The 24198-nt window shown below is 45.3% G+C and overlaps 1 protein-coding gene across 1 annotated transcript in view; it reads left to right on the top strand.

Moving 5' to 3' along the window:
* Positions 1 to 22501, top strand: part of ROS1 (ROS proto-oncogene 1, receptor tyrosine kinase) — a 209934-nt gene extending 187433 nt beyond the window's left edge. The window contains exons 37-39 of the mRNA XM_040430082.1: positions 1263 to 1466; positions 1737 to 1871; positions 22453 to 22501. Coding sequence (XP_040286016.1) covers positions 1263 to 1466; positions 1737 to 1871; positions 22453 to 22501 — 388 coding nt within the window. The remainder of the gene's footprint in view (positions 1 to 1262; positions 1467 to 1736; positions 1872 to 22452) is intronic.
* The last annotated feature ends 1697 nt before the right edge of the window (positions 22502 to 24198 follow it).

Here is a 24198-nt window from a genome sequence, read left to right as displayed (position 1 = left end):
TTATATGATGATTTTAAAAACATAAATTTGTCCATGTACACTAAATTAAAGTAATAAAAACAAACCTCTTTTGATTAACTATAGAAACCATACTGCCCTGTCTTTAAACGGATTGTCCAATTTCTTGCTACTGTTGACCAGTGTGTAAGATGACAACATAGTCATACTCAAAACACCTGGTCTTTAGACCATATGTTGTCCTTTTTATGTCCTGCTAATTAAAACACAACTTTTGTTAACGCTCCTTTAAAATTGACCTTATTGATTATTGATTTACTATTTCTAATAGACTGTGACACTATTTAAAAATCTCAGTGCTTGAGCAGGATTATAGTTATTTCTTAGGGTACTTTCACACTTGCGGCAGAGGATTCCGTATGAAAACTGATGGCATTTGTCAGACTGATCCGTCTGACAAATGCATTGAAATGCCGAATCCGTCTCTCCGGTGTCATCCGGAAAAACGGATCCGGTATACAATCCGGAAGGCCATATCCGTTTTGCCGGAAACACTTAATACACTTCGTTGTAAATTAATGCCGGATCCGGCATTCCGGCAAGTGTGAGATAAAACTGCACCATGCTGCGGTATTTTCTCCGTCCTGAAATGGCAAAAAGACTGAACTGAAGACATCCTGATGCATACTGAATGGATTGCTCTCCATTCAGAATGCATTAAGATAAAACTGATTAGTTATTTTCCGGTATTGAGCCCTTAGGACGGAACTCAATGCCAGAAAAGAATAACGCTCGTGTGAAAGTACCCTTAGCTAGTTGTAATCTGTTGCCGCTGTTATCATCATTCACAGTGGCCCTGAGTGATTGGAAACACAGTAGCTGTTCAGCCCTGTGCACTTGGACTGGCTACATTTTATTCCGCTATCTTTCCAATTACTCTATTTCTCACTAGGTATCCTGCTCGCCAATGAACTTAAAACCACACACAGACAGACGCCCTGCTTCCCAACATGTTTCGCTGGAGAACCAGCGTCTTCAGGGGATAATACAGGTATGATATCCCCTGAAGACGCTGGTGTTGACTGCTACAGAAGGACAATGTCTTGTATTTCATTTTCAGTGACATAGTCCTGCTGAAATAAAAAAGAACAGACAAAAACATTTTCTATGAATATTGCGTTTAGAAAAATACCTATTTCTGATAGAAGCTTCCCTTTAAGGGGTCTGAATAATAACAGGTTGCATTCAAGTTTTTGTTTTGAAACCACAGTTTACATAAAAGTATTGAATGATTTCCTCTTTAGAGACTTGGCTGCTCGCAATTGTTTGGTATCAGTGAAAGAATATAACAACCCAAGTAGAAAGGTAAAAATTGGGGATTTTGGCCTGGCTCGAGATGTGTATAAAAGTGATTATTATAGAAAGAAAGGAGAAGGACTCTTACCTGTTCGATGGATGGCTCCTGAGAGTCTCATTGACGGCATATTTTCCACTCGCTCTGATGTTTGGTGAGTAGAAATTCAGTCCATCGTGTGTTCTCTCTACTTAACATATTAGTGGAAATACATTTGAGATACTTCCCTTTATATTCAGCATACAATTACAATGTCCTTTTTAAAACTTGGTGAACCTCCACTATGTTATGGAATTCTGTAAGCATCAATTATCATATATACGAGGATATATATGATATATCTATTATCATATTCTGACAATGAGAAAATCTCGAGTACTAATCTCAGGGGTTGACTGTAAAATTGTACACTTGTTTTTTGCAGGTCATTTGGTGTTCTTTTATGGGAACTTTTCTCTCTCGGACAACAACCTTATCAAGGGTATTCCAATATGGAGGTTTTACATTATGTGTGTTCTGGACAGAGAATGGATTCGCCAGACAATTGCCCTGATGACATGTATGTAGAAACTGTTAGAATATTCTTTATTGTGGAATGTATGACATGGTTATTGCACAATATCAGAGTGGGCTGTCTAGGGCCACCCAATTAAATTTATTTTGGGGCCCATTATATGGATAAATCCAAATATTACCTGCTCAGACAGCAGCAAGATGCTACAAGATGATTGATTATTGGGTCCCAGCAGCAACTTTGAGAAGGCAGGTCCCTGGGAAAGGAGGACACTGGCTGTCCTGCCTCTGTACCTATAAGTCATATCAGTCACATGAACTTGTCTATAATAATAAACTGGGTAGTTTCTTAAATATTGAACCCAGTTTTTTATATGAACTTACACTGGTTTAGGTGCTGTACACTGCCTATCTATAGGTAGTGCAGTAAGTTTACTGTGTTATATGCCATGTATGCAGGTGGTAGAAGACAAGGGACCCACCGGGGAATTCGCCTCTACCACTGTGGGTTAGTCTGAGCCTGTTAGTGCACAATAAATTACATGCTTGATTATTTCAGTTAAACAGGTTTTCTCATCAAGACAACTACTTTGCAGACTTGAAATCCAGCCTAGCGATTAGCGGATTTCCGCTAGTCTGGTTAAAGTGGTTCTCCGGGCTTTTAATATTGATGACCTATCCTCAGGATAGGTCATCAATATCAGATCGGCGGGGGTCCGACACCCGGCACCCCCACCGATCAGCTGTTTGAAGAGGAGGCGCGCGGCTTCTCACCGTCGCCTCTGCAGCGGTGAGCAGGTGTAATTACAATTCATTTCAATGGGACGGATTGCTCCTATACAAGTGTATGGGAATGATCCGTCCCATTGAAATTAATGGGATGATTAGGTGTAATTACACCTGCTTACCACTGCAGAGGCGACGGTGAGAAGGTAAACAGTGAAGAGGAGTCAGTGCTGGCACGGCGGGCGCCTCCTCTTCAAACAGCTGATCGGCCGCCAATCTGATATTGATGACCTATCCTGAGGATAGGTCATCAATATTAAAAGCCCGGAGAACCCCTTTAAGAAACCCTGCAGCGGCCAACCATATACACTCACTGAAGGAAGGAAACTCTCTATATGTGAATGTAATGATGATTTATGTAAGTGATTGCAAAATTAGAGAGAAAGGAGAAGTTTATTGGGGAAAACTGTACAATTGAAAGGAGACTCTACTACACTGCTGGGTCACCTCTAGCCTGGATACAAAATGAGATATGGGTGGGCATGGAGGCATACAGGTTGTGTATGGTATTCTGTGACACATGCCCACAGATGTTGCAGCTGGGCCTGTAGATCTTACACACTGATAGAGCTGCCAAAGCCAGTATCCCACCTGGCCCATGATTAGATATAAATCTGGTGATGAGGCAGGCCAAGGAAGTGTTGCAATCTAGTGAAGACATTTTTGAGCAACCCTTGTTGTGTGTGGGCAAGCATTATCCTGCTAAAAATTCCAGTTGGGAGTCCTGCCATGAGAGGTAACACATATCACTGAGCTGTTAGTATTCCTTGTATAACTACTAGGGGTGACCAACTGTTGTATGCAATGGCTCCCCAGATAATTACACTAGCTGAGGCAGTGCGTCATTCTACAGCAAAGGCAGGATTAAAGTGCTCACTGCAAGGGCTCCATGCTCAAACCTGACAGTCATGGGATGCCAAACAGAACCTAGATTCATCACTGAAGATTATATGGTTCCAGTCAGTAGCAGTCTTTGTTTCTAGTTCTTGACACCACTGCAAATTAATGCAGTTGTGAGGGGTGGTTGTCAATGGCAGGAAGCATAATCGGCACAGTGACACCAAATTTCCTTCTGCTAAGTGCTTGAAAATGGTTCTGTGTCTGGATGGTGGACAACAAAACTATGGGATCTAGTCGTGTTTGTTGACAGAGCCAGTTTGGTGTGTGCCCTCACATAAACACTGCCCCCTCATGAGGTCTGTGAACTGGGCAAAATGTTTTCCAGTGTATCCTAGAGGCATGTATAGCAGTCAAGGATCTCCCACCAAGAGGTACACTGACCAAAAGTAGGCTCTATGAGCTTTTTTTTATATAGTTACAACCGCAGGCTGAGTTTTTAAGCAAGCTGACATTTCTCTCTGGGTGCAAATGAAAAGTACAGATCACCTGACAAAAAAGAGCCCTCAAACAGCTCTGTAAAAATAACAGCAAAAAAGTTATAGGGGTCAGTATATGGTGATGGAAAACTTTTAAAAACTTTACAAATGTGGTATTGTCTGAAAAAAGAAACCCATAAAGCTGTGGTGGAATTACACTTCTTTTCCAATTCCACCCCATTTAGATTTTTTTTTCCAGCTTCCCACTATGTCATATACAATTAAATGGTATTAAATGGTACCATTAGAAAGTACAACTTTTTCCACAAAAAACATGCCTTCATATGGCTATGTGAACAGAAAAATAAACAAGTCATGGCCCAGGAAGGGCAGGGAGTGAAAAACAATACTTTAAAAATGAGAAAATCATCCGGGGTTGAAGGGGTTCAAAAATAATAAAAACTAAATATTAATAATCATAAAGTTCTCCAGTGGTCTTTTCTGGAAAAGCAGTAAAAAAATTAATTTAAAAATTCACAAAAAATAATGCACCCCAAAAAAGTTCTCAGCTCAAGCTGCAGTTGTAATGCTGACCAAGACCAACGAATGCAGATTTTGGCGTGTAATATATATCAAAATGTACATGAGACAGTTATAAACAGAGATAAAAAATTTAAGTAATATAGTATTGCTAGAACAAAATAGTTAAAATTTAAAAACTAGCATATTTTTAAAAATTTTTTAAACCATATGCCTGAAAATGATTAAAAAAATATATAAATTATGTCTATACAAATAATAAAACAAATCTACTTTCACAAAAAAATTAAAATTATTGATGTCACCAGCCCAACTAATAAAAATGTTTTAGTTGTTAAACTGATGTGTCTGAAAAATGGCTAAATTGTGTCTAGATGTGAAGGCTAAAGTTACCCTGGTCCTGGATTGGTTAACCCTTTGCCAAATCAGTTTCATTTTTTTCAGTCAAGTCAATTATAAAATGACCTACCTATTATAAAATATAAGAATAACTTTAAAACGCTTTTATTTATCAAGACCATTCTGAGATTGTTTTCTTGTCATATATTGTACTTCATGATAGTGGTAAAATTGAGTCAAAAAATTTCATTTTTATTTTTTGGGAATGTTAGAAGGCTTAGAAGTCTTGCTATTTGCCTAAAGTAAGGGTACAGAGGAGAGGTAACCAGTTGGGGGGGGTGTGTACCTGCACAGACTTAACGCTATCCAATAAGGACTGTCATTTTTAGACTTTGCAGGTACACGCCCCCATCTTGTTACCTCCCCTCTGTACCCTTACTGAGGGCTAATAGCTATTCATTCTTAACTTCTAGTAGAAATAATACAGGTATGGCACAACATAAAGACATAAGAATAGATGCTCCAGAATTGTTATCACATGGGGAATGCATGAAGCTATGAAAACAGACTTGTCAGGAGGGGTGAAAGGTCCTCTTTAAGTGATTAAACTTCTTTTTATGAGATTGACCTAGCACTCAGCGCCTGTATGCTGCTCCTGTCAGTAAAGGATATTGTCTGTTGCCATTACACCCAGTTAATAATGGAAGTGGCAAATTCTTTGAATTCCATTTATCCTGAACATGATTCTGAACATGAGGAGCAGAGGATAAGGCCATTGAATGTCTCTCTTTTTTTTTTTGCTTTTCCTTTGGTTGGGATAAGGCTCAGCAACACCTTTCCAACCTTTCTGCTCCCAACAGTAGGGGTGCGTTGCTGCACTCGGCCTGGTCAGGTCCAGATCCTGGCCCAAAATCAACAAGGTAAGTATAGAAGAAAAGAGGACACAGTGCTGCAGATCACCCATTAGGCATTGGGAAAAGGCTTTATTAATTGTAGTAACGAACAACGCATTTAAGGGACTAAACGTCCCCTTCGTCAGGTACACTAGCAACATGAAAGCATAGTAACAGAATGGGTTTTAAACATGTTGGTGGTAAAAACAAGAGGTGAGGCCCATGGTGTATGGGAGAGAGGGGAGGGAGGAGAGTGACAGAGAGAGCTCTGAGCAAAGTGGGATGTCTGGAGAGCGGGGTTGGTAAAGTCACTGTTTCACAGCTAGGCCATATGCACTTCAGGAGAGCCATACTGCTGGAGCACTTGATATCTGAGTACTTATTTGTAGAGGCCAGGGTAGCTCTGAGCAAGAGCCAGGGAGGATGAAGGAGGCTTCTGTGATACCTGTAATTCCACTTCAGAAGGGAAGAGACATTAACATGCTGAAAAGGAGTGGTGAGATGCCAATGGCAGAAGAAATGTTGTTTTGTGTTTTTGTTTGAACTTGATCTTGCCTGGCATATACTAAAATCTGATATTTGTGTATCAGCATGTATAGCCTTTAGTGTTTTTAGTGGTTCTAGTGCCTATACACAAATAATATTTATAATGACGCCCTCACAAAGTGGAATAAAAAGGAAAGTGGCCTACCCCAAGGCTAGATCCAGATTATCTGATGCAGGCAAAATGGAGATACTGTATATCTTGCCTTGCCTTAAACAGGTGCTCCCCCAAAAATAGGGAAACTCTTTCTTGAGAGAACAATAAATAACAATACCCCAAAAAAGAGACTATAGAAATAGCTCCCATGGAGCAGAATGTAAGTAAGGAACAGATTACGTTTATGTTTCTGATACCATTCAACCATCTGTAAGGTAACATTGATGGGTAGAGAAGTCGGAGGCTAATGTACATGCTAATATATTGATAAAGAACACTCTTTATCTAAAATCTTATCTGAAAAGAGAAACTGCAATAACTATCTGTGAATATAAAATCTGTGTATGATCAAACTAGCTCTATAAAAATAGATATCCGGATTTTGAGACTTGATGTACAGAAAATTAGAGAGAGCATTGGAAGAAATGAACGATTGTGTTTCCCAAATAGAGGATAAAACAAAAAGATGAATAAAAAGCTATCTCAGATGAAGTCACTTGAGGAGACTTTAAAGCAGAAAGTTTTGGAATTTGATAATAAATCTCATTGTGATAATTTGAGATTGGCGGGATTCCTGGAAGATTTAGAAAAATCTGTAGTGGTAGAATGTGTGCAAAATTGTACAATAGAAACTGTACATCTGCAGAAGGAAGAAAGATCAGTAATAAAATCCATTCCTATGTGATGTTTCCATGGACATAGATTGGCTGTTTTTTGTCTGAAAAGTTTGTTTTGGCCACAATTAACACTCAGAAAAACTGTCGTGCACATTTTGACAAAGCAATGGCCACCAATATTGTCTGGAGATAAATTCTAAGGTTAAACCCCAGGGTGCACTGCCAATTTGGATTTGCATCCCCAGGAGAGGACACGCTTTCATCTGTCCAACGGAACATAAGTTCTTGCAGGAGCGATATCTTGAATGGGAGCAACAGAAACAATACAGGCTGGATCAATTATGTGTTGAGGGGGTTCCTACGGGTCAGTTTAAATCAAAAGATCTGCATAGGGCACCAACTAACATTCTTGTTAGCAGGAGAGAAGTGTGACTGAAAATTAAAGAGTGCAAAAAATAATGACCAACATGCTTGATGGGATTGGGTCTCTGAGCTGATCGAAGATGCATCAAGTTTTTATGGTCAGTGTAAATGATGATGAGGTGAATGGCACCTTCAAGCAGATAATGCCACACCTCTAAAGCTAACTTTGTCTCCTACAGAGTAACATCTGTCCATCCAGTTCAGCATGTTATCCTGCAAGTTGATCCAGAGGAAGGCAAAAAAAAAAACTGTGAGGTAGAAGCCAATTTTTCTCACTTCAGGGGAAAAAAATTCCTTCCCGATTCCAGTCAGGCAATCAGAATAACTCCCTGGTCCAACGACCCCTCTCTAGTAGCTGTAGCCTGTAATATTATTATTATTACTCCAGAAATACATCCAGGCTCCTCTTGAACTCTTTTATTGTACTCACCATCACCACCTCATCAGGCAGAGAGTTCCATAGTCTCACTGCTCTTACCGTAAAGAATCCTTTTCTATGTTTGTGTACAAACCTTCTTTCCTCCACACGCAGAGGATGTCCCCTCGTCACAGTCACAGTCCTGGGGATAAATAGATGATGGGATAGATCTCTGTACTGACCCCTGATATATTTATTCATAGTTATTAGATCTCCCCTCAGTCCTCTTTTTTCTAAAGTGAATAACCCTAATGTTGATAATCTTTCAGGCTACTGTAGTCCCCCCCCATTCCAGTTATTACTTTAGTTACCCTCCTCTGTACCCTCTCCAGCTCAGCTATGTCTGTCTTGTCACAGGAGCCCAGAACTGTACACAGTACTCCATGTGTGGTCTGACTAGTGATTTGTAAAGTGGTAGGACTATGTTCTAATCACGGGAATCTATGCCCCTTTTGATGCAACCCATTATCTTATTGGCCTTGGCAGCAGCTGCCTGGCACTGGTTTCTACAGCTTAGTTTGCTGTTCACTAAAATTCCTAGGTCCTTTTCCATGTCAGTGTTACCCACAATTTAGTATGTATGGGTAAACTTGCATAATTCCTTCCCATGTGCATAACCTTATATTTGTCAGTGTTAAACCATCTGTAGTAGTATACTGTCCTCTTCTGTGTTAATTACTTGACACAGTGTCATCTGCAAACATTGATATTTTACTGTGCATCCCCTCTACAAGATCAGTAATAAATATATTGAAGAGAATAGGGCCCAATACTGACCCCTGTGGTACCTTGCTAGTGACAGTGACCCAATCTGAGTGTGTACCGTTAATAACCACCCTCTGTTTTCTATCACTGAGTCAGTTACTTACCCACACATAGAATTGTTTAGTTCAGCTGTGGAAAAAGACTTGGAGAAAAAAACACAAGTGGTCATTTTGCTATTCGTTGCTTTCTGAGTGAGACCTGCTCAGGCTCCAAGGGAGGACACGTCCAAGGAGGACCCTTTTCAGGGTCTATCTGTACGCCCTTGTTGGAAATAATATACTCTAGAACCTGGAGGGAGGTTTTTCTCAAAGATGGTTTTCTGTTCATCTTTGGTGCCCCATGCAGACATGTTTGCAATGACTTACTAAATCAAGTGAGTATATTAAGATATTGTCCAGAGAGACTATAACTCAAGAATACAGGATGACCATCACTAGAGATAAGCGATGTTTTCAAACATTCTATTTGGACGCTTCATTGAAATTAGGTTAGATACAAATTTCATTTGTCACGAAGCGTGTTAAATCAGGTCTATCCCGGCCTGCAGTTAACCTTGTGGAAGACTGTATCTCGGTGTATATCAGTATGCATTGCACCAACATGCAAAGCTATTCCTTTCTGGTAGCGTTACTGTGCATCAGAATGACAGGTAGGTCACATATATGGATGTGAGCATCATCGTGCAGGCCACAAACGTTCCTAGCTAATCCCTTCTGGTAAAATAAAATAAAAGCAATTCAGCAGCCATCAGTAAAGCAAAAAAACGCTGCACGCCCCAACAGGAGCTGCGTCCAAATGACTCTTTAGTGGAACAAAATAAACGCATGGAGGCAGTGCCAATAAAATAGTGGACAAAAAAGTTATTTTCATCCATGTTGTGGCAGTGCAAACACATGCTTTTGAATCCCTTCTGTTTGCTGTAAAATTACTTCACTATTAGGCTCAGTTCACACAACAGTTATTCTCATCATTTTTTTATATTGTACAGAGGGGCACTCTACATCTAGTTTTACCCCTGGAAGAAGCCAGCGTGTCTGGCGAAACGGCGTTGGGAGGCAGCAGCTGAGGAGCCAGCACACGGCGGGTATTTACTATTTTTATGTTTCTCCACATGTCACTTTTGCGCTTTCCTTTTTCCCTGGTTTTGTCTGGGAGTTTCATGCACCTTATAGACAGGTGAATGTGGATGTCTGATTTTTTCATGCTGTTCGCAGTGTCCCATATGCGCTGACCCCTCAGCCTCCTCCTTGGTTTTGTGTCCTCCATTTTGTTATGGCTGCTGTCTAAAATAATTATCTATGTACTGTATTGTAATATTTTACCTTTAATAAAGTTTGTATTTACCACTATCTTACTGAAGTGTGGCGTTGCTATTTGTTTGTGACCTAGTTTTACGCAGAAATAGAGAATAGTAGAGATTTGCTAATTTATTGAGTCTAATATAAGAAGCACATAAGTAGGGTTGAGCAAACCCGAACTGTAAAGTTCGGGTTCGTACCAAACTTTAGTATTTTTGGACCCCAGACCCGAACCCGAACTGTTCAGGAAAAGTTTGGGTTCGGTGTTCGGTGATTTAATGGCGCTTTTTTAAAGGCTTCTGCGCAGCCAATCAACAAGCGTTTAACTTGTGTGCCCATAGAAGCCATCACAGCCATGCCTACTAATAGCATGGCTGTGATTGGCCATTGCAGCATGTGACCCAGCCTCTATATAAGCTGGAGTCACGTAGCGCTGCATGCCACTCTGCTCTGATTAGTGTAGGGATAGGATGCTGCTGCTGTGAGGGAGAGAATAGGAAAGAATCTTTAATCAGAAGTGCTTGTTAACTCAGCGATCTACATAGACTTCGTTTTGTGGGTGCAGTGCACAATCTTTTTACCCTGCCCTGAGCCCAGTGACACAGAAAAATAAATTTTATCCATCTGTTAGTTAGGTAGGCGTCGGCGGCCATTTTATGCAACTTGAGTGCACCAGCACAGCATATGTGCATTTGTGACAGTCAAATACAAGCTTGAAATACTGCAATAATAATATGGGTTTAAAAAAATAACCAATTTTTTGCAAGACCCTACATCTGTGGCCTTTGCAGCTTTTGTCAGTGTGAAATACAATCTTGAAATACTGCAATAATTTTCTGGGTTTAAAAAAGCACCCATTTTTGGAAATACCTTACATCTGGGGCCTATGCTGCATTTGTTAGTGTGAAATACAAGCTTGAAATGCTGCAATAATATTCTGGGTTTTAAAAAACACATTTTTTGCAGTATCCTACATCTGGTGCCTTTGCAGCATTTGTCAGTATGAAATATAAGCTTGAAATACTGCAATCATTTTCTGGTTTTAAAAAAAACACCCTTTTTGGGCAAAATACTAAATTTGCGGCCTTTGCTGGATCTGTCATTGTTAAATACAAGCTTGAAATACTGCAATTATTTTCTGGGTTTAAAAAAGCACCCATTTTCGGCAATACCCTACATCTGGGGCCTATGCTGCATTTGTCAGTGTGAAATATAAGCTTGAAACACTGCAATCATTTTCTGGGTTTTAAAAAACACCCTTTTTGGGCAAAATACAAAATTTGCGTCCTTTGCTGCATCTGTCAGTGTGAAATACACGCGTTAAATACTGCTGTTATATTCTGCTATTAAAAAAAACACCCATTTTGGGCAAAATACAAAATTTTCAGCCTTTGCTGCATCTGTCAGTGTGAAATACACGCATTAGATACTGCTGTTATATTCTGTTATAAAAAAAAACACCTATTTTGGGCAAGATCCTAAATTTGCGGAGAATGAGGAGAGTGTCAAATAAGGGACGTGGCCCCAGTCGTGGTGCTGCCGGTGGAGCTCCTGTTGCAGGCAGAGGACGTGGTCGATCTGTGGCAGTTACACGCAGAAGTGAAACACCTTTATCAGGTGCAAGTAGGCGACAGAAACTTCAGCGTTATTTGGTCGGGCCTAATGCGGCTCTACGAATGGTGAAGCCAGAACAAGTACAGGCGATAGTAGATTGGGTTGCTGACAGTGCCTCCAGTTCCTTCAAATTGTCCCCCACCCAGTCTCCCGCTGAAAGATCAGAGTTAGCACCTGCAGCCGATGTCCATCAGTCTTTCACCTCACCCCCTTGCAAATCAGCCAAGCAGTCTGAGTCCCAAGTCATGCAGCATTCTCTTCTGCTTTTTGATGACTGTTACCAGGGTTTTCCAGGGCCATCCACATAGCCCTGCCCCAGAAGTGGAAGAGATTGAGTGCACCGATGCCCAACCACTTATGTTTCAAGATGAGTACATGGGAGGACCACCGCAGCACGTCTCGGATGAGGACGAAACACAGGTGCCAACTGCTGTGGCTTTCTGCAGTGTGCAGACCGACGAGGGCAGGGGTGAAGACTGGGTGGAAGATGATATGGAGGACGATGAGGTCCTTGACCCCACATGGAATCAAGGTCATGTGAGAGACCTGTGTAGTTCGGAGGAAGAGGCGTTGGTCGCACAGAGCCACCAGCACAGCAGAAGAGGGAGCAGGGTGCAAAAGCGGAGTGGCCATCCCCTAGACAGTACGCCTGCTACTGCTCAATGCAGCAAGGGACCGAGCACACCAAAGCCAGCTCCAAGGAGTTCCCTGGCGTGGCAGTTCTTCAGACAATGTGCTGATGACAAGACACGAGTGGCTTGCACGCTGTGCAATCAGAGCCTAAAGCGAGGCATAAACGTTCTCAACCTGAGCACAACTTGCATGACCAGGCATCTAAGTGCAAAGCACGAGCTGCAGTGGAGTAGACACCTTGAAAACAAAGAAAGGTCTCTGGCTACTCCTGCTTCCTCTTCTGCTGCAGTCTCGGCCTCTTCATCCACCTCTGGAGTGACAGTGGCACCTGCCACCCCGCAAACAGAGGATCTGCCAGCAACACCACCACCTGGGTCACCAAGCATCTCCAAAATGTCCCACGGAAGCGTTCAGCTCTCCATCTCCCAAAGACTGGAGCGGAAGAGGAAGTACCCCCCTATCCACCCGCGATCCCTGGCCCTGAATGCCAGCATTTCAAAATTACTGGCCTTTGAAATGCTGTCATTCCGTCTGGTGGAGACGGAGAGTTTTAAAAGCCTTATGGCGGTGGCTGTCCCACAGTATGTCGTGCCTAGCCACCACTACTTTTCCAGGTGAGCCATCCCTTCCCTGCACAACTAAGTGGGGGACAAAATCAGGTGTGCACTGCGCAACGCCATCTGTGGCAAGGTCCACCTAACTATGGATATGTGGACCAGTAAGCACAGCCAGGGACATTATATCTCTCTAACAGCACAGTGGGTAAATGCAGTGGCCGCTGGGCCTGAGGCGGATAGCAGTTTGGCACATGTCCTTCCACCACCGAGGATTGCAGGGCGCTTCAGTTTGCCTCCTGTTGCTTCCTCCTCCTACTCCGCTTCCTCATCCTCTACCACCTCCTCATCCGATCAGCGTAACACCTTCACCACCAACTTCAGCACAGCCAGGGGTAAACGACAGCAGGCAGTTTTAAAATGTATCTGTTTCGGGGACAAACCCCACACCGCGCAGGAGCTGTGGACGGGCATGGAACAACAGACCGATGAGTGGTTGGTGCCAGTGAGCCTCAAAACCGGCCTAGTGGTGTGCGATAATGGGCAAAATCTCGTAGCAGCTCTGGGACTAGCCGGTTTGACGCACATCCCTTGCCTGGCGCATGTACTGAATTTCGTGGTGCAGAGGTTCCTTAAAAATTACCCTGATATGTCAAAGCTGCTGGAGAGAGTGCGGGCCGTCTGTGCGCGCATTTGGCGTAACTTCGGCCTTCCCGCTCACCGCCTCATATGCGACAAGCCCACAAGGTGGAACTCCACCTTGCACATGCTGGCCAGACTGTGCGAGCAGCAGCAGGCGATAGTGGAGTTTCAGCTGCAGCACGCACGGGTGAGTCGCTCTGCAGAACAGCACCACTTCACCACCAATGACTGGGCCTCCATGCGAGACCTGTGTTCCTTGTTGCGCTGTTTCGATCGTCCACCAACATGGCCAGTGCCGATAACGCCGTTCTCATCGTTACTATCCCACTTCTATGCCTCCTTGAAAAAAACGCTTCTGGCGATGATGGAAGAGGATGTGGCACAGGAGGAGGAGGAGGAGGAAGTATTTCATAGGGTTTCAGGCCAGTCATTCACAAGTGGCTCCGAGGGTGGGTTCCTGCACCCACAAACGCCAGGTACACAATTGTCCAGGCAGGGCACAGTTCTGGAGGATGAGGAGGTGGAGGATGAGGAGGAGGAGATGGAGGAGGAACCGTATTCACAGCAGGGTGGCACCCAAAACAGCTCATGGCCATCACTGGTGTGTGGCTGGGGGGATACAGAGGACACAGACGATACACATATGACAGCTTGTCGTTGCCTCTGGGCAGCCTGGCACACATGAGCGATTACATGCTGCAGTGTCTCCACAATGACCGCTGAGTAGCCCACATTCTAACTTGTGCTGAATACTGGTTGGCCATGCTGCTGGTTCCCCGTTACAAGGGCAACATACCATCCTTAATTTCATCACTAGAGCGTGATCCTGAGATGAGCGTGTACAGGCGCAACCTGGTAGACGCTCTGCTGGTGGCATTCCCACCTGACAGTGGGGGCACAGTGGAAGCACAAGGCAAAGGCAGAAGAGGAGGTAGAGGTCGCCAACGTAGCTGGGGCACCACCAGCACCTCAGAAGGCAGGGTTAGCATGGCTGAAATGTGTAAAAGCTGTCCACAGCCAATCCACAGCCAATGTGGACAAGCTCACGTTCATTAAAACGAACCAGGCATGGATCCCACAGAACTTGTCCGTACCTTGTGCAGAATAGACATGTATACCGGCCTTACCGAGCTATTGTTATACTATAACGGAATTGCTCATTGTTGTATTTTTGATATTTCCCACTCTTTTGGGGTGTACCCTAATTTTTTTTTTTTATTAAAATTAAAACCAAAAACCAGTGTTGGCTATCTCGTCCTCCTCCACCGCCGCTTCCACCTACACCGCTACGTCCACCGCCTCCTCAACCTCCTACTCCATATGGACCTCCACCTCATACATCAAGATAATTTTTTTTCATTTGTACTTATTTTATTTTATTTTATGTAATTTCACTAATTTGTCTGTTACATTTTCTGGTGAAATTCACCAATTTTTGGCTGTGATATACCTCTGTGTAACAATCCTATAGGCTCACCTGAGTCAGAGGACCGCTGGCTGGAGGTAGGAGTGGAGCCCAGTGGCAAGGACCGCAGGCAGGTAGTAGGTAGGGACAAGCAGAAGAGTAGTCGGTAGGCAGGCGGTGGGTCAGGGCAGGCGGCAGTAAGCGTGGTCAGACAATCCGGATGGCAACGGTGGTAGCAGTTCAGTAGGTAGGGACAAGCAGAAGAGTAGTCGGTAGGCAATTCCTGGTCAGCAGTGGACTTTCAGTAGTAGCAGGAGCAACAGATGAGGAGAAGCTTGATCAAGGCTCAGGAGCTCAATAATCAGCAAGCTAGAGTGCAAGGGGCTGGACTTATATAGGGAAGTACCAGGTGTGGGGAATCAAGGGTGATGAGCAAGGCTTGGCAAGACTGAGGTTACATAATAGGTTTCAGGGAGTAATGTCCAGAGAGGACAGTAGCCTAGTAAGCAGGGCTACCGCCTGGGATGTGGCTGATCACGGGTTCGAATCCCAACAGTACTCCCCCCCTTCCAAGGTGACCTCCGGGCACCGCAGGGGCAGGCTTACCGGGGTGCCGTTGGTGGAACTCTTTTACCAGTCTGGGGGCGTGGACATTTTCTTCTGGCTCCCAGGAGTTATCCTCGGGAGGGTAACCCTCCCACCCAATTAGGTATTGTAGTCTTCCCCGGTGGATCCTGGAGTCGAGGATCTTTGCGACAACGTATTCTTCTTCACCCTGTACCCTCACGGGTGGTGGAGGGGGCGAGTGGCGGCCTGTGAAGGTGTTCTCCACGTATGGCTTGAGGAGTGAGCAATGGAAGACAGGGTGCACCCTAATGGAGTCCGGAAGGTCGAGCAGGAACGTGACCTCGTTGATTTGTGCGGTGATCCGAAACGGACCCATGTATCTTTGGGCCAACTTTTTGGAGGGGACCTTCAATCTGAGGTTCCTGGTGGACAGCCACACCTTGTCTCCCACATGGAAGCCCGGGGTGGGTTTGCGACATTTGTCTGCTCCCTGTTTAAAACGCCTCTGGGCGAGCTGGAGGTTGTCTATAATGTTCTTTTGTGCCTCCTGTAGGGTTGTTAGGCGTTCGGCCACTGCTGGGAGGGTGGAGGCGACGGGCAGGTGGGGAATGAACACCGGGTGCGAGCCTGTGTTAGCAAAGAAGGGGCTGTGCTTGGTTGAGCTATGCTCAGCATTGTTGTAGGCGAACTCGGCCGTGGGGAGATGGTCAAGCCAGTCATCCTGCAGGTGGGAGCTGAAACAGCGTAGGTACTGCTCTAGGGTCTGATTAGTTCTCTCAGTCTGCCCGTTTGACTGAGGATGGAAAGCGGAGGATAGGTTCACTTTAACCCCGAGCGCCAGGCAGAAGTTCTTCCAGAACTTTGAGGCAAATTGTACGCCTCGGTCGGAGACCACATCGTCCGGGATCCCATGCAGCCTGAAGACCTCTCTGAGAATTAGATCGGCCGTCTGTTTGGCGGTGGGTATGCCTTTGTAGGGGATGAAATGGGCCATCTTGGTGAGACAGTCGACCACGACCAGGATAGTGTTCATCCCTTTAGAAGGAGGAAGGTCTACCACAAAGTCCATGGAGATTGAGCCCCAGGGGCGGGAGGGAATAGGGAGGGGTTGTAACAGACCCACGGGGGAGGAACGAGGAGTCTTATTGCGGGCACAGACCGCGCACGAGGAGATGTACCTCTTGATGTCCTCCTTGTATGTTTCCCACCAGAAGGAGCGGGAGAGAAGCTCCTGGGTCTTTCTTGTGCCAAAATGGCCGGCCAGCTTGGAGTCATGGTTGAGTCTGAGCACTTTGAGCCGTGCGATTTCTGGTACATATAGTTGTAGGTCCTGATGAAACCAATGACCATTCTTAAACGTAAGGCTGACATTCCCTGTGGGGTGGGCGAGGAAGGGGTCATTTTCGTATCCTTCTTTGATTGTGTCCAGGAGTTCTTTAGAGTAGGTGGCCCCTACGACCCTTCTCTCGGGTAAGATGTTATTTTGGCCCTTGTTACTCTGTGAGGGCTCAGAAAACATTCTGGAGAGGGCGTCAGCCTTGCCGTTTTTTGATCCAGGGCGATAGGTGATGAGATAGTTGAAGCGGGAAAAGAATAGGCTCCATCTGGCCTGTCTGGCTGAGAGTCTCTTAGCGTTGCGGGTGAACTCGAGGTTCTTGTGGTCAGTTAGTACGATTATGGGGTTGGTGGCTCCCTCCAGCAGGTGTCTCCACTCGGAGAAGGCATCCTTGATCGCCAGTAGTTCTTTGTTCCCGATGTCATAGTTCTTCTCGGAGGGGGACATCTGGCGGGAGAAATATGCGCACGGGTGTAATAGCATCCTCTCCCCTGTCCGTTGTGACAAAACTGCCCCCACCGCAGAGTCTGATGCATCCACTTCGACTGTAAATGGGAGCTCGGGGTTCGGGTGGATTAGGATTGGGGCAGAAGTGAAAAGGAGTTTCAACTTGGTGAAGGCCTCCTGGGCCTCGGGTGTCCAGGAGAAGGGGACTGCCTTCTTGGTGAGTTGGGTGATTGGTGCTATGACCTTGGAGAAGTTCCGGATAAACTTCCGATAGAAGTTGGCGAAGCCAATGAATCTTTGTATCTGCTTCTCGTTTTTCGGAACGGGCCAGTTCATCACAGCTTGGACCTTTCCCGGGTCCATACTTAGGCCCTCTGGGGAGATGATGTATCCAAGGAACTGAGTGGTGGTTCGCTCAAACTCGCATTTCTCTAGCTTGATATAGAAAGAGTTCTGTCTGAGTCTCTGCAGTACCCTGCTCGAGGTCTTCAGAGAAGATCAAGATGTCGTCCAGGTAAACGACTACAAACAGATCCAGCATGTCCCTGAGGACGTAGTTAATGAAGTGCTGGAAGGTGGCGGGAGCATTGCAGAGTCCGAAAGGCATGACCAGGTACTCGAAATGACCATAACATGTCCGGAAGGCGGTCTTCCATTCGTCCCCAGGGCGGATTCGGACGAGGTTGTAGGCCCCTCGAAGGTCGAGTTTGGTGAAGATCTTCGCTTCCCGGAGTCTCTCAAGGAGTTCGGAAATCAGTGGGAGCGGGTACCAGTTTTTTACCGTTATGTCATTAAGCTTTCTGTAGTCTATGCAGGGACGCAGGGAGGAGTCTTTTTTCTCTACGAAGAAAAAGGGGGCTCCCGCGGGGGAGGTGGAGGGCCGGATGAACCCCTTCCTCAGGTCCTCGTCCAGGTACTCTTTCAGTGCCTTGAGTTCAGGCTCTGAGAGGGAGTAGATACTGCCAAAGGGTATTTCGGCCCCGGGCAACAGTTCTATAGGGCAGTCGTAGGGTCGGTGTGGTGGCAGCTTGTCTGCGTTTTTCTTGTCGCAGACATCCTGGAACTTGCGGTATTGAGGGGGTAGCAGATCCTTGACGGATAGTTTTGAGATGGTGGTGTCTTCGGGTGGAAGGACGGGTTTGTGGGAGCAATTTAGCGTGCAGAACTCGGATGGGAATCGTATGCAGCGGGTTTCCCAGTCCACCGAGGGGTTGTGGGTGGCCAACCATGGGATGCCCAAGATCACTGGGAACTTCGGGGAGGCGATCAGAGAGAAGTGGATCTTTTCACGGTGATCTGGTTCTATGAGGAGTTGTAGTTCGGTGGTCTCGTGAGTGGCCGGCCCCGAGGAGAGTGGGGATCCGTCGACGGTTTCCAGGTCAACGGGGGCTGCCTTGATTGTCAGTGGAATGTTCTTTTCGCGGGCGAAGGTTAGGTCCATGAAGTTGCCTCCCGCCCCGGAGTCTAACATCACTGAACAGGGGAGTTGTCGCCCCTCAATGTCGATGAGGATGGGGACGATGAAGTGGGATCCATGAGCCGCCGTATTGTTATTTTCAGGGGCTGCTGGCGGGGTTGGAGTCTGTGGTTGCTCCTTTAGCTCCGTGACGGCAATAGTCTTTCGGATCTTATGAGGACATTTGATGGCAAAATGACCCGGCTCCCCACAGTAGAGGCAGAGGTTTTCGGCCAGCCTTCTCTCCTTCTCAGCTGTGGATAGAGACCTACGTAGAGCGTCGACCTGCATAGGTTCAGTTACTGACTGGGGGTCGCGCTGGGCGGTGGAAGAGAAGGAGTAAGTGGGTCTGTGGTCCGAGGACCAGAGTCTTTCTTTCTTCCTCTCGGAGAGTCTTTGATCTATCTGGATGCATAACTGAATAAAGTCATCCAGACCGTCCGGGGCCTCAACTCTGGCGAGTTCGTCCTTTATTAATTCTGACAGGCCTCGCCGGAATTGGCTTCTCTGTGCCGCTGGGTTCCAGGTGGTGTCCGTGACCCAACGGCGAAACTCGGCGGTGTATTCGGCGACGGAGCGTCTCCCTTGCCGCAGACCATGTAGTCGCGCCTCGGCTGTCGCACAGCGGTTGGGGTCATCGAAGACTTGGCTCATGGCGGTGATGAAGTTGTTTAGGTTGTCCAGGAGCTGACTGTTAGTCTCCACGTATGGTGATTCCCATGCTAACGCTTCATCCGTCAGGAGATTGACCACAAATAGCACCTTCTTTTTCTCGGTGGTGAAGGGGGCCGGGTACATCTGAAAATAGATGCGGCATTGGTTTAGAAACCCCCGATACTGGCGTCTGTCGCCGCTGAATCTTGATGGGAGTGGCATGCGGGTGTCTGCGGGCGCGCCGCGGACGTCCAGGAGTTGCCTCTGTAGTTCAATAATCTCCCTCTGTTGGCTTTGGACTACGCCTTGGAGCTGGGCAAATTTCTCCTGATATGTAGTACCAAATTCTTGAAGTTCGGAGACCTGCTTACGCAGAGTGGCCATTGCGGACTCCATAGTAGGGATGATTATTCTGTAACAATCCTATAGGCTCACCTGAGGACCGCTGGCTGGAGGTAGGAGTGGAGCCCAGTGGCAAGGACCGCAGGCAGGTAGTAGGTAGGGACAAGCAGAAGAGTAGTCGGTAGGCAGGCGGTGGGTCAGGGCAGGCGGCAGTAAGCGTGGTCAGACAATCCGGATGGCAACGGTGGTAGCAGTTCAGTAGGTAGGGACAAGCAGAAGAGTAGTCGGTAGGCAATTCCTGGTCAGCAGTGGACTTTCAGTAGTAGCAGGAGCAACAGATGAGGAGAAGCTTGATCAAGGCTCAGGAGCTCAATAATCAGCAAGCTAGAGTGCAAGGGGCTGGACTTATATAGGGAAGTACCAGGTGTGGGGAATCAAGGGTGATGAGCAAGGCTTGGCAAGACTGAGGTTACATAATAGGTTTCAGGGAGTAATGTCCAGAGAGGACGGTAGCCTAGTAAGCAGGGCTACCGCCTGGGATGTGGCTGGTCACGGGTTCGAATCCCAACACTCTGCTCTACCTAGTAGACAGGTAAACAAATTTCACTAATTTGTCTGTTGCATTTTCGGGTGAAATTCACCAATTTTTGGCTGTGATATACCCCTGCTCTACCTAGTTGACAGGTTAATAAATTTCACAAATTTTTCTGTTACATAGTCGGGTGACATTCACCAATTGTTGGCTGTGATATACCCCTGCTCTACCTAGTTAACAGGTTAATAAATTTCAATAATTTTTCTGTTACATAGTTGTGTGACATTCACCAATTTTTGGCTGTGATATACCCCTGCTCTACCTAGTAGACAGGTTAATAAATTTCACAAATTTTTCTGTTACATTGTAGGGCGACATTTACCAATTTTTGGCTGTGATATACCCCTGCTCTACCTAGTGGACAAGGAAATACATTTCACTAATTTGTCTGTTACATTTTTGGGTGACATTTTTCCATTTTTGCTGTGAATAAACACCTGCTCTGCATAGGTGACATGGCCTGAAATTTTTAAAAATCATCTGTTACACTAGTGGGTGACATTAACCCATTTCTGGCGATGAAAAACCCCTGCTCTGCATAGGTGACAGGGAATTAAGTTTCTAAAATTGACCTCCCGTGGATGTGGTATCTCTTTCTCATGCTCCCTCTCCGGCATGGAACCCTGATTCGCCGTTAACCGTGATCAACATGGTAGGTGCAGAAAAGAACATCCAAAGTTGATCGAGAAGATATCCAAATGGATCGTGGACGTCACGGGGCCGTGCGATCAGGCAGACGTTATCTAGAGTCAACAAAGCAGCAGCAGGCCTCTCCTGTCTAACGTTTCCAAATCCAAAATACCCCAGTGACATTCCATGTAATTTTTTATTACTCATTCCAATAACAGAGCATCTTAGGAGTCCTGTATTGTTATTTATCCTTCACTACCTCCCAGAGTCTGGAATGGGTAATTGCCGCGCGCCCCCTCCTTTACTTGGAAGCTTCGGCTTCAATAATTTGTCCCACATTTCAGCTTGATCACATTGCAGCCATTGAACTCCCTTGGATGTGGTCTCACTTTCTCACGCTCCCTCTCCGGCGTGGAACCCTGATTCGCCGCTAACCGTGATCAACATAGTAGGCGCAGAAAAGAACATTGAAAGTTGATAGAGCAGATATTAAATTGGATCGTGGACATCATGGGGACGTGCGACATGGTGGAGCAGTATCTGTGCACACGCCTACACGTACTGACTGATGGGTCTGCCCCTTCAATTTCTGGGTCTCCAAATTGGGCATATGGCCTGAGCTTGCCCTTTACGCCTTGGAGGTGCTGGCCTGCCCTGCAGCCAGTGTATTGTCTGAACGTTTGTTTAGCACGGCTGGAGGGGGTTATCACAGGTTATATTTCCCAATGTTTTGGGGTGTACCCTAATTTAAACAAAAAATAAATAAAAAATAAAACCAAAAAGCAGTGTAGGCTACCTCTTCATCCTCCACCGACGCTTCCACCTACACTGCCACATCCACCACCTCCTCAACCTCCTACTCCATATGGACCTCGTCCTTCAAGATCAAGATTATTATTTTTTATTTGTACGTATTTTATGTTATTTTAAGTCATTTCCCTATTCACATTTGTTTGCAGAGCACTTGCCATGCACTTAAACACATTTTGCTGCCATTTGCAGCCCTCTAGCCCTTTCCATGACTTTTTTAGAGCCATTTTAGTGCTCAAAAGTTCAGGTCCCCATTGACTTCAATGGGGTTTGGGTTCGGGGTCAAGTTCGGGTCCCGAACTTGAACTTTTTTGTCAAGTTCGGCCGAACCTGTCGAACCCATACATCCAGGTGTCCGCTCAACTCTACACATAAGATGAGCTATAAAAACGACAGTACAGTAGAGATAATAAAACTAAGAAGGAAAGAAAGAAAATTATAAAAAATTTCAGTAAAAAATAGCCCGTGGGGCAAATAGTCTCTTGTTCAATTGTGTATTCCTCAAAACGCATAAAATATCTTAAAAGCAAATGTCGACTATATCAGCATGTGGGAGAGTCAACAGAAGGTCCTTTATGCCACTTGAATTTTGCCAAGGTAAGTATAGAATTTCACATAGGATGGGTATTAGTTCAAAGTGCTAGTTTTCATGGGGCAACAGGGTTTTGCATAAGTAGATGTAATTAATAGTATCTACCAAAATTGCAATCTCCTTGCGATGAATAGCGAAGTCTCACATAGACAGCTGAGGTCCCTTTTAGCAACAGGACTATACAGGGGCTCATATGGTTAGGTGGACCAGAATTGCTGTTGGTAGATTTTCAATATCTGTTTTATTCCCCCACAGCAAGTGGTATGAGTCTATGTTCAAAGTCTATTTTCTTCCCCTGCAGTAAATTCAGTGGGTGTGTAAGGTCCTGTGTCATTCATATTGCGGTCTATACATACACATATGCATGTTTTATTTAGAAGCAGATGGGTATTGCACCAATCGTGGCATCCTACGTGGCAATGCGCTCAATACTCCAAATGCTGTTTACCTTTCTCCTGTGGCGTCTTCATGGACTGCTGCATCTCGTGTGTGCGCCGGCTTCCCTTCAGGTATTGTCTCGTCGGGTTGTCGCGTGGGTATGACGTCACAGCCTTCAGCGTCCCACGTGTTCTTGTGCAGGTCTTTCCCAATGCTGTATACCGATAGCCAGGGAGATGGTATAGTTACTGGAATTCGCTGTTGACATGGGGTATGCGGGTGTATGTTCTTTCCATCAGACACGTTTCGGGGTCCCAAACTGATCCCTTCCTCTACTACATGTAGAGTGCCCGTCTGTACAATATTAACACGTTCTTCTACATACTGATTGGGTGAATCAGACATACTTTGAGGACCTTGTACATGACAGTGGCTTGGTGAGCCACCATAGCCTATTTTGTATATTTTACTGAATTCCTCATCATATTTTGTTAGCCAAAAGCAGGTGTGGTTCAAACCCACAGAACAGGTGTAGATCTATTCATGATACCTAATATGAGAGTAGGCTTGGCTCCTCAATCTGTCTCACAATAAGTGAAATAACTGACCAAATAACAGAAGTGTGAACACTGACTGTGTCAGAGGTTGTGTTGATGTCACTGTTTATTTTTCCCTTCTTCTGATCCATCAGAAGAACAGCCAAAAAATGGATCCTGTATTTTGAGCATCTTCCTTAACACGGTCAGTATTTGGTCAGCATTTGATCAGTATTTGTAAGGGAAAAACAGGAGTGGGTTCAAAACAGAGATAAAATGTGCTGGAAATATGTGCATCTGTTCTGTGTTTTGGACCAACTGTGTATTCAGACGCTTCTGCCCCTGCCCTCCAGTCACGGCGGTGGAGCGTGAGCTCAGAGGATTCCCCCGGTCAGACCTTCATGAGGATCGACAACAAAGGATGTCTGGATAGTAGATTAATTTTTCCTCCCTCTCAGAAGGTGTAAAAAAGGCCCCCATTTTGGATTGGTAGTGAGGGTTTAACGTTGTAGAGAGCCTTTAGTCATCCTTCTGCCGAATGGTGATAATGCAGCTGTCACTATGCAAGCAACTCAGCATGCATCTGGCCATTTGGGCAATGGACTCGAGAGGACTCCTTGCTTCCATCTCCACTTCTTACTGCCATGGTCTGTTGGGGTCATCTGCATCATCTAGCTCCTTATGCTCCTACAGATCCTCTCCTGTCGCTTGGGCAGATAAACCAGCTAGTTCTATATACAGTCGTGGCCAAAAGTTTTGAGAATTACATAAATATTGGAAATTGGAAAAGTTGCTGCTTAAGTTTTTATAATAGCAATTTGCATATACTCCAGAATGTTATGAAGAGTGATCAGATGAATTGCATAGTCCTTCTTTGCCATGAAAATTAACTTAATCCCAAAAAAACCTTTCCACTGCATTTCATGGCTGTCATTAAAGGACCTGCTGAGATCATTTCAGTAATCGTCTTGTTAACTCAGATGAGAATGTTGACGAGCACAAGGCTGGAGATCATTATGTCAGGCTGATTGGGTTAAAATGGCAGACTTGACATGTTAAAAGGAGGGTGATGCTTGAAATCATTGTT

This window comes from Bufo bufo, chromosome 4, assembly GCF_905171765.1.
Source record: "Bufo bufo chromosome 4, aBufBuf1.1, whole genome shotgun sequence".
NCBI classification, from domain to species: domain Eukaryota; kingdom Metazoa; phylum Chordata; class Amphibia; order Anura; family Bufonidae; genus Bufo; species Bufo bufo.
Note: the sequence above shows the minus strand (reverse complement) of the source record. Positions and strands in the feature narration are given on the sequence as shown.